At 40.8% G+C, this 11,277-nt stretch overlaps 1 protein-coding gene across 2 annotated transcripts in view; it reads right to left on the bottom strand.

Annotated features, from left to right (window-relative positions):
• The window catches only part of LOC103064840 (protein mono-ADP-ribosyltransferase PARP14-like), a 32,141-nt gene extending 21,690 nt beyond the window's left edge, over nucleotides 1-10,451 (bottom strand). Inside the window, exons 1-6 of one of the 2 annotated variants that reach the window (XM_088146468.1) lie at nucleotides 10,223-10,451; nucleotides 9,160-9,299; nucleotides 7,771-7,804; nucleotides 7,208-7,447; nucleotides 2,914-3,180; nucleotides 798-1,034 (exon numbers count right to left, since the gene is read on the bottom strand). In XM_088146468.1, coding sequence (XP_088002594.1) covers nucleotides 798-1,034; nucleotides 2,914-3,180; nucleotides 7,208-7,447; nucleotides 7,771-7,804; nucleotides 9,160-9,299; nucleotides 10,223-10,418 — 1,114 coding nt within the window. In that variant the 5' untranslated portion in view covers nucleotides 10,419-10,451. The remainder of the gene's footprint in view (nucleotides 1-797; nucleotides 1,035-2,913; nucleotides 3,181-7,207; nucleotides 7,448-7,770; nucleotides 7,805-9,159; nucleotides 9,300-10,222) is intronic. The other variant, XM_088146469.1, reaches the window with a different exon arrangement.
• Nucleotides 10,452-11,277: the final 826 nt, after the last annotated feature.

Raw genomic sequence — 11,277 nt, 5'->3', positions numbered from 1 at the left:
CCGCTTAGCTACCTGCCCCAGATGGAACTTTTTACATGGAGAGAACAGTTACGCTCAAATAGCCCAGAACTCAGCTAGAGGGGGTGGAGAGTAGAGATTAGGAATGGATCTGCAGGCTTCTGTATATTATGGTCTTTCATAAACAGTGGTTAAGAACAGAGATGTGGGCTTTCCAGAAAAAAAGTGAATTGAAAATTTTTCCTACACAAATGAGTAAGATTCCAATTAAGATATTCAGTTCAATGCCTGTCTCTCTTACTTCCTTGCAGCTTTCTCCTGCTGCTGCTTCCTTCTCCTCCCACCCAACCATTGGAACCAGTCGGGGGGAGCCATAATATCCCTGCTTTTCCATTTTCAGGACAACTGCTTGTAAAGCAAATACCATAAAACTTTGCAGCTGCCAAGCTTCCCTGAAGTGGAAAGTACTGACCTTGGAAAAAATTCTGGCCCACATCACTGATTAAGAACATTAAAAAAAGCCCTCCACCTGTGCTGGATTCAACAAAAAGCCTACCTAGTTTATTATTTTATTTCCACAAGGATCCATAAACAAAAGATAATGTTATGACTTCCTCCCACTTGTTACCCAGCAAATGTCTTGAGATGCCAACTCTTCTGAAACAGGTGAAATATAGCCCCTTATCCTCCATAAATGTGCCCAGTACCTTTTTGTTCCATCACCACACATTAAAGCAAGCATCAGGCCCAAGCATAACTATTTACTTTTTACAGTCATCTGATACTTGGCACTCACCAAACTAAACTATATTTAGAGAGTGTTTAACACCACACATTACCTTTGCCATCCTGAAATGTAATCATGGCAGAATTGTCTTCAGGAATGTAGGTAGTTTCCAGCACCACCCCACCACCATGCTTCTTGCTTTCAAAATAGATAATAATATAGTCTTTAGAAATGCCAGGAGGAATATTTTCTACCAGGATGCTTTCAGTTATTTCCAAAGGTCGTGCTGAAATCTTTTGTTGCTTAACCCTATGGTACTGGTTGAATTCTTTAATAAATGTGCCTGTTTCTACAAACAAAATTGAAGCATAAACACAGAGAAAAAGAATGTTAGATAATGTCACTGATTACTTAATCCCTATTCATTCAATTTCTTCACGTAAAACATGCTTCTCCTGTTTGGCAGGTATGCTGAATTGCAGTCTATTTGCCTAGTATATCCCTAGATGTAATCCCACCTTGTCTTCCCCATCTTTTCTCCTTGCCAATTAATCTATCAGAAGAAACCTTGATCCTTCTTATAGATCAAGATTATAGCAGTTTCACAATATCTTACTTTAGTCACTTCTCTGATTCCCATGGCCAGGATAGGCAGAAGTGAAAAGTGGTCGAAGTTCCTTACTAAAGTTATTTTCAGTACGTAATGTATTATATAACACACATTTTTCAACATGGGAAGGAATTTTCAACTCCTTTGCACTTATTTTCCCCCAAAAGGTAGAGAATTGCAACTTTTTGGCTCAGTTTTGATGTTGAAATACTGTGAAACTTTAAAGGCTGCAAAAAAGAGTCTCAATGGCCCTAAGCGACTACTAGCCTGGGGAAGACCTACCCTGGTCTTCTAATGTACAAATGGAGCCCTACAATACGTCTTTAGATCCTCACTGAAAACCTCTCTCTTCACCCAGACTTTCCCTGTGTGAGTGCTGAATTGTATGAGTGCTAAACTAATGGTTGTATTTTGGTATCCTTCCAGTTTCTTTTTTAATGAATATTGTTTAATCCATTGTTTTATTATATTTTTATTGTAAAGTGTTCAACATGTGTTCCATAAAGCATATTTTGCAAATGAATTCTACTTCTTTTTAGTTTGATTCACATGCAAGTATAATCAACTGAAGTTTGCTTACATTCATTTACTAATATTTCCCTAATTTAGTGAAACCTAAGAAGCCACCTTAGATCAGGTCAGACCAATAATCCATTTAAGTCAGTGTTTCCTGCACTTATCGGTCACAGCACTTCACAACTTCTCTCCCAGATCCATCTGGAAATACCAACCGCTGAACTTAGGAATGCCACATATGATAAAGTCTGAGCTTATTACAAAGGCTATCAGATGTTGGCTGCAAAAACCCAGACAATCACCAGTTCTATGGATCTTTGCTGCCCTCTGGTATCACCTGGATTTTTGCCAACCAGATATGGTAGCCCTAACCACTACCAAACAAAACCTGTCCTACAGAGATAATCATAGCCGCTTCCAGAATCAAATACAGTGGATGCAACTATTTAGATAAAATATATCTGTCTTCCAATAGACCCTCCATTCTCTCTCTCAGAGGATTCAAATCCATTTGGGATTAACTATCTTGTGACTTTTCCACATTGACTGATGGCTGTTACATTATTAATGGGGTAGTCAATCCTGGCTTGAGGCTTCCATCTTTTACATTCTTGAATAAAACAAGGATTCTTACAGAATGCTTATTTCAGATGTTTTCATCTGGCCTTTCTATTATCACAGGACTATTATAGAAAACCAGAGAGTGCCATGAGTTAATATTGCAGAGGAAACTCACAGGATTGCATGAGAATCAACCATTGCCTCCTTGTTTCTTCATCCTACCAATTCTAAGGAATATAACCTTAAAAATTCACAGCCATCTATACAGGCCACTCTGAATGCCTACAGTTTTCTTCTGTGTTATCTTAAAACTCTTAGCTATGCAAGAATTCATGATTTAATGAATTTAATTCATTATTTAATTAATTCATTATTTAATTAAAGATTTAATGATTAAATCAGTCTTTTCTTCATAAAGTCCCAAAGGTCCTTCTTTTTGCTACATCTTGTTCAATGAAAAGATCTAAAGAGTTTGAAAATGTTATGGCTGTTAATAAGGTATAATGATTTTATTAATTTCTTATTCCAGATACTCTCTTACCAATAGGCTTGATAAAAGTAATGACAGCAGCATTGCTCTCAGGCACCATTTCCACATCAAAATCTCTGTCCTCTTCTGAGAGACCACTCACAGTCTCTACCAACAGAACAAGCATACACTTAATTGTAGTCTCTTTCACATTCTCCAGAACCACTAGAGAAGATGATGTCTCAGACTGATCTTGCTTCAATTCCTGCTGGTATTTTCTGACATGAAGTACAATTTTATTTACTTGGTGATGATCTCTTCGCAAAACTTCGTGAGCATCTAGTTGAAGAGAAAGACACTTTAAAAAGCTAATATTCCATAAGCTTTAGAAAAATACCTAACCAAAGTCTTTCATTCCCAAAAACTTGAAGTTCTGAATACTTGTAGATTTCCTTCCCCTTTATCCAATGTTGCTTCACCCAAGATTATAGCTTAAATCTCACTTCCAATCTCTAGCATGAAGTGAGCAACCAGAGACTGGAGACTGCACACAACTCTCAGTCTCATTCTTTTGAAGTCCCAAGGGCCTACTGCAACACACTGTACATGGGGCTTCCTTGGAGGTGGCCCTGAAGATGTACAAAATGTTGTGGCTACACTTGGGTGCTAAGTCAGCAAGCATACACAGGGAAGGGTCAAGTGTAATAGCTAGTACCTGTGTATAAGGCAGGCAGTCCCTTCTGGAAGATATCCTTAAGCTCACCCTGTTGTTGCCCCTTTTTACTGTACCCTTCTTTTCTCTCATGGTATGATTTCATAGAATGATGTTTTTTTCTCCCACCTCCTTGTGAACTTAGCATCGTCTGAAGTGTAGTTAAGTATGTGTTTGTTATACAAAGATGGTATAATTCTTTAAGATGGGCAGCTGGCTCAAGAAGGGAGGGGGAAAGGAGAGAAAGAAGAGCTGAGACCAGTTAAAACTAGCACTCACAAAACTGTCTCATAATTTCTATTCTTTACCATGCCTTTTGCTTCACAGAATAACTCATACCATGCAACAAGATGCCTGACAGGTCAACCCTCTCAGACCCGAATAATACCTAATTGGAAGTTGATGCGCAAGTTGAGAATAAGCTTCCAGGCCTAATTCAAAATGCTGGTTATTATCTTTAAAGTCCTGTACGGTTCAGCATGAGGAACACCTTGCCAAAGCCAAATCTGCCCACCTGGCTTGATTATCAAGAGGGCCTGCGGGAGGGCTCCTTCCTTGCAGGATTCATGAGGTGTGGGTCAGGCACAGCAGGGTTTGCAGGGGCAGAGTCAAAACAATCAAGATGGCAGGGGAGTCATTATGCAAGCCCCACCTCCTTTGTACATGGGCTGATACCCATGTGTACAAAAGGGGCAGGGTTTGTGCTGGGATGGCCCCCTTCTGAGGATCTCATTGGTCAGGTGAGAAGCCCTCTCAGTGGTGGCTCCCAATTCATGGAACTTGTAGAGGCCCCTACTCCACAAGTAGGTCAAAAACAAACCCATGTAGTACTGCTTCAGTAGGTGTCTGGCCATCAGGCTAGTTTAACTCTGACATCCAGGATATATTGGTTGATTTACAGATGGCATTTATTACTTGTATTGAATTTTTCATGTGGTGCATTTGGTTTTCATCTTATTGTACCCCACCCATAGTTCTATAAAAGAACTAAATAAATGTAAAATATCAGCAGTCAAATCTCCTGCCATTCTCCATTTCCTGTAATGGAAGCCCTAAAACAACTTAACACAGTTTAAAAACTAAGATCATCCCTCCTCACAATTCAGCTGCCAGCAGTTGTCAAACTGGTAGCCAGTTTTGATGATGTTAAAAGAGAACTTGAAAGATGGATGGAGGATAAGGATGTCAATGGCTACTAATGTTGAGCCAGTTTGTGTAGCAGTTCAGATGCTGGCCTAGAAAACGGGGGGCGCTGAGTTCTAGGCCTTCCTTGAGCATGAAAGCCAACTGGGTGACTTTGGGCCAGTTACTCTCTCTTGGCTCAACCCACCTCACAGGGTTGTTGTTGTGGGGAAAATAGGAGGCAGGGGTATTAGGTATGTTCACCACCTTGAGTTATATATTAAAAAACACGATACAAAAATAAGAAAAAAAATAAATCCTGTGGCAAGACCTTTAACACAATCAAACAACATCTTTCTATCCCATGTCCTTGGGAAGGACTCAATAGGTGGATAAAAATGCCAAATCCAGTCTAAACTTCTGGCTGACTGTGCGACCAACCATAATAATAATAGCTATTTCCCACCTCCTGATCATAGGCTGCATATATTAAAAAATGACTGCTGGAAAAGTGTTTCAGGAAGTCACTCTGCCATTGCCCTCCCTTGTGAACTATTTATTAACAGATCTGTTAATTATTTATTAACAAATCTGCCCCCAAACCCTCTGTGTTTTGGAGAAACTGGTAACAATAACTGCGAAATAACTATGTGGAAAATGATCATCCATTATTGGATGGGATTAGTGAATTAGTTACACTAGGATTTGGAGTAGAGAGACTTTTAGGAGCACCGTTTCTGCTAAAATGACAAAGCAGCATTGTGCTGTTGAGATGCAAGTTCTATATCTTTGTGCTTGCAAAGTCTTGGCGCACCTGCAAAGGGGGAAGTGTTTGCATCACAAAGGTATGATACTGCTTTTATCATCTGCCATTCTGCCTACCCCTACATGGATGCACTGATTCTGCTGGTATCATGATATATTTCTTGGCTGATTCAACACCACAGTTTGGAATACTGATAAGATTAGGTAAAAAACCAAAGGCAAAGGGGAATGGTGTATTCAGCAGGACTTTCTAAACTTGAAATCAAAAAAGCAAGGAAGGGTAAAGCCCTTAGCAGGCATTTTCTGGAGAGCTCTAAGCTTCACTGCAGCGATGTCCACAGCAAACCATGATGATGTCAATGTACATGCTACAAATGTTGCAATTACATACTTGCATCTTGCCATCTGTTGCAAGTATGTAAGTCACAGGATTTGCATGATGCAATCACCCATATTTTCTTATTTATTATTTTATGTTGATTGTCCTATAAGCTGCCTCAGTTGCAACTGCAACTCCAGGCAGCTTACAGAGTATAAATAAAATTAAAACCACCCCACTACCAGAAAAAAAAATCAAATTAATAAGACCCACATTGAGGAAACAATACAACCAATTATCCATCCTGTAAAATAAAAAGTAGGAACACAAACCATCTAAACCAGGCCCTAATATAAAATGCTAGGTCTTCAAATATTTTCAAAAATGCAGCAGAGTCAGGGTGATACAGATTTCAGGTGGAAGAGTGGAGTGGCCAGAGAAAGAGAGTCTCTGAAGTCTGACACTGTTTTACTGATGGAACCTGGAGCTGGCTGACCCTGCCAGATGTTACTGGACAGATAGAAAAAACCTGAGAGAGATAGCCTTGTAGGTATTCAGGCCCTAAGCAATTTGCCCCTCTTGCTAACCCCCTCCTCAGAAACCTGTATTTTGTTGCTTAGATAAATCCACTCAACGATTTCCTCCTTGGTCTAACATCCTAAAATGTCTGGAAAAGAATGCATATGCCCAAGTGGCCATCTAGCAGCCCACTGAATTCCCCACGCATTAGGCCTATAATATGCTGTTTAGCTGTCATTGTTTTATCTCACAGCATAATCTGAATGGCTGCTACAAGAACCAAGTCCCACAGAGTCTGGTTTCAACCAACCATGTGACTGTCATCTGCATAGATCAGCGCCCTCAATACCACAAGAATCAGTGACATGATTCCCAGTACCTCTAGACCAGGGTTTCCCAAACTGTGAGGTGTACCTCCCTTGAAGAGGTGCAGACAGAGTCCGGGGAGGTATGAAGAACTTTTTAGTTGTACTTGGTTACAATAAATCCACCTTTCTCCAAGTTTCATTGTATTATTTTCATTGCTTATTTGGGTTCATTTTAGTGTTTGGATTTTTAGGGGAGGCGTGTATGTTAAGATTACACTAAAGGGAGAAGGTGTGACAGCAAAAAGTTTAGAAGCCCCTGCCCTAGATGGTGATGTTTGCAGAATGCCAAAATATAAATGGCCTCCATCTTGCAAGATTACCAAATCTTTTGAGAACTCGGCATTTTCTTGTGCACTTGCATGCAATAGGGGATGTGAGATGTTGACTACTTGTATTTAAAAAAAATAGCCACACATTGTACAAGATCACAAAATGCACCCCCCCCCAAAATGCTTTCCAATCTGTGACATGATCATTCACAGCAAGAGCAAGAAAAGAAGAAACATCCTATTCTTTCAAAATACAGTCTCTTTCAGATATAAAAAGCTCTTATAGAAATACCTGCTTCATTTTCAAAGGTGATGATGAATTGCTGGCCATCTTTAATGCAGGACTTTACGGGCCCTCCACCAGAATATTTCTTATTCTCAAAATACATCTCCAAGAAGTCCATCTGAATTTCACTGTCTGCATCTGCCATTACCACCACACTGAAGCTCTCCTGGATGGCCATTTTTCCTGCCTCCTTTTCTGAATAATCTGAATTTGCATCTGAACTGTAGTTTACAAGTGACTGTTCACCTACAATATGTAAAATGTAAACAAAAACATTATTTGAATGAGAAAGATATTTCAGCAATGATTACTTTAAGAAAAAGTTGCTCAGTTGGTGATGATGGGAGATATGGCATTTGTTAAAAATCAGTGACTTAATTCCATACCTGTCTTTCATTTAAGGGTTAATGACCATGAAGAACTATGCTAACCAAACAAGCATTTTACCACCAAGTGAAGCAGCAATTTAAACAAATGGGGGAGGGGGATAAATTGGCACTCAGCCAAAAGGTTTGGTGTGAAAATACATCAAGAAGTTATAAGGTTGCCCATTCAGTAATATGACTTACCAAGCTGATGGGGTTCTTTAGCTGCAACAGGCTTCTAAAAGCAAGGCAATAATTAACCATTAGAAAGATAAAATTAATTGAAAAAGCAAGCAATGTTAACTAGACCAGCTTCATAATCCATGGTTTGAAAATTTGTTTTAAAAAATTAACCTGAAATAGCCTGTCAGTCCATATTACAAGAAAAACTATTGCTAACTAACCAAAAAAAGAGGTGAAAGTTTGCACCTATGAAATTCAGCAGCTAACAGCTTGATAACCATAGAATACTCCCCTTAAAAAGAAACTAAGCAAAATAGTTGTTAGAGCTCCAAAAACTGAAGCATACACAGAAGATCCCCAAATCACACCTCCACTCCCTTCAGCAATAGCACTATCCTAGAACACTTCCCAGAAATTGCAAACTGGAGGGACAATCCATAGTGGATAGGTAAGTTCCTCCTCTGGAAAACTTCCTAGGCATTACTCATTGGACATTCTCACTGAAAACCTCTAATAAATTTTCAGGGAATCTTAAATCTAGGTTATGGACCATATACCTCCCCTTCCTAGCAATGATTTTTGCAGTTCCAGTAGACTGTTTCAACACCTGCCATTTCAGCACTTGAGTTACATACCATGCTAAAAGCACAATATATTTTTATTTTTGCATTGTGTACAAATGAGGCCATTATGCCTTATTCAACAAAGCATGATTATGAACAGTGTAACCAGGGCATCCATAGCGATGGTCACAGGCTTCAAAATGGCAGATCACAACTCCGCCTCTTTTTAACATGTGTCACATGCACTGCATACATGTAGAAAGGGCAGGCCCTTGGCTGCCCTGTCATGGCTGCCATTTTGAAGCCAGAGACTATCACTGTAGACAGCCCTAGCAATAAAGTCCTGACTTAGCACTAAAGCTAGGAAGAGGCTGCAGGTTTATACTTATAAGGGCTTGACAATCACATTGCTATACCGAGATATACTGTGGCTTGCTTGGCTTTAGTTTAAAATGGTGTATGGACCCAAATACTCTTGTCTGTAAACCAGTGTTAGGCTTAGGCAGCAAACATCCCTAATGCTCCTGCCTCCTGTTTTTCCCACAACAATCTTGTGAGGTAGGTTGGGCTGAGACAGAAGGATTGGCCCAAAGGCACCCAGCCAGCTTTCATGTCTAAGGCGGGACTAGAACTCCCCGTCTCTCCTGGTCTCTAGGCCAGCACCTTAGCCACTACACCAAACTAGTTCTCAGTTATGTGCATAAGGCTACTATGGTTAGTTCCACAAACCATCATTAATGGTAAACATGACCTACCACAGCCACAGTCTCTAAGACAAACGTGTATGGAGGACACAAAGCACAGATTTTATCCATGCAATTGGACTACCCTGGTATAGTGCACGTACCTGGCTTGGATCTTGTTCCTCCAGAAGCTCACTGTTATCAGGCACTACTCCCACTGAAGGCAGGAAGACCATTAGTTTCAATTTCTTATTTTCTGGCAGACTGAGTTCATGATGCTTCATATTAAGGACCCTCTCTCTCACTGAAATATAGAGAAGAATAGTTATTATTTGATCTAGTTTTATTTGATAACAAAAATATGTTCCTGGGTAAAGGTTGGGATCCAGAAAGTGAAAGTGAGTTGGTTTCAATTACAGTCAGTTAGGAAATCCCTTTAGCCTCTGTTTCGATTCCAGACTGAATACAGCTTTCTACTTCTGTTTCTTGTAAACAAATCATGTACAAACTTCTATAATTTCTTCTAAACATTTTCTAGTTACATTACAAGGAACAAAAGATATTTATAACTACATCAACTCCAAAATAAATTCAAAATACAGTAACACCTCAGGATTACAGCAAACCATAGAGTAACATTCTAGTAATAGTATGTTTTCAAGATATGAAGTCACATCAGGTGTGCCAACCCTATTTAAGATTCTACTGTAGATATGCTGGAATAGCAGCAAATGTAAACTTCTGAAAACTAATAAAGTACAGTTCCTGAAAGCCAACCTATTTACCCCCATTAGCCAGCAAACAAATACAAAGAAAGAGCAGACCAAAAGAAGTATATAAGCCTATTCAGCACTCAGGTTTACTGTATTTTCAGGATGATTGGAGTTACACAAAGCATACGTGCTCTTTTCCTTGCTATAATGCCCTCGATTAAGAAAGGCGGGGGCATGTAATGAATCTTAAGGTAAAGATGCAGTGTTAAGGTAAAGGTAAAAACGAAGTGTGCTCGGCAACGTTAAGAATCCGGTTTGGTGTTGTCTGCTTTACGGACTGCTTCTCAGTCTAACCGCAGCCGTGGGACTCCTCGGGCGTCTCTCGTCCAAGCGCTAGCCCTGCATTACTCTGCTGGACTGACTTCCCGACATCTTCCGAATAGGCCTGCGCTGCATCTCCGTCAGAAAGCTCTTCTACCCCGCGAGAAGCGAGATCCAACTCCATTACACTCACCTTCTTCCTTAGCGAAATACACCGTTATCTGCCCCTCTCTGCCGGGGTTCACGTGGATCTTGCACTCCCCGCCTCCCGATCTCTTCGGGCTTTGGAAGTAACAGTGGAGTTTGTTCTTCAGATTTTTGCTCAGGCTGCAGCCCCAGTTCCCCTCGGCCACAAGCGGAAACCGAAAAACCTCTTCAGCCTCGGCCATATCGCCTTGCGCCTAAGCCAAGACAGCCTCTCCAGCTCTACTTTCGATTTCCCCTCTCTAGTGGAGCTCGCCTTTCGTCGCGAGGCTTTAGGCACCGGCCTTCTCCAACCGGGCGCCCTCTAGGCATGTTGAACTCTCCAACGCCCATCGCCTCTCCAGCCCATGCGATCGATGGGATTTGTATTCCGGCGCACGCGAAGGCCATTCGTTGGCTACCGTTGCTACACACAACGGGAGCTGAGTCCTGTTTAATTCGGTTGGGTTGACTTCTTAGCAGTCAAGATTGGGATGAGATACTTTCCTATTCCACAGCTAAGCTCTGAAAAATGCATACTGTAGTAATCAAATTGGAACGAGCATCTGAACGTGTACCGACATTATATAATCAGACGTAGGAGAGTTGGCCCTTCTGGGTTTTCCAAATTAGGCATTATTTCACTCACCTGCTCTGATATTTCACTCCCACTGAAATATGAAGCCAGCTTTTTGTCTCCTTTCAGTTTTTTAATAACCTAACCAATGAAGTTTGAGAGCCAGTTTGGTGCAGTGGTTAAGGCACCAGGCTAGAAATCGGGAGATCGAGAGTTCTAATTCTGGGTGACCCTGGGCCAGTCCCTCTCTCTCAGCCCTAGGAAGCAGGCAAGGGCACACCACTTCTGAAAAATCTTGCCAAGAAAACTGCAGGGACTGTCCAGGCAGTCACCAGGAGTCAACACTGACTAGAAAGCACACACACACAAAAAGTTTATGCCACACACTGGACAGCAAACTCATCAAGAACTTGTTGGCCTAGCTTGTAGAAACTAACAGATGGTAGTCACTTTATGGCTCAGTATGTGTTGTGCAAAGCCATGTAATT

Source organism: Python bivittatus, unplaced genomic scaffold, assembly GCF_059951505.1.
Source record: "Python bivittatus isolate LINGU-HERP-01145 unplaced genomic scaffold, Pbiv_v1 ctg000480_np1212, whole genome shotgun sequence".
NCBI lineage: Eukaryota > Metazoa > Chordata > Lepidosauria > Squamata > Pythonidae > Python > Python bivittatus.
This window is presented reverse-complemented; position numbering and strand designations above follow the sequence as displayed.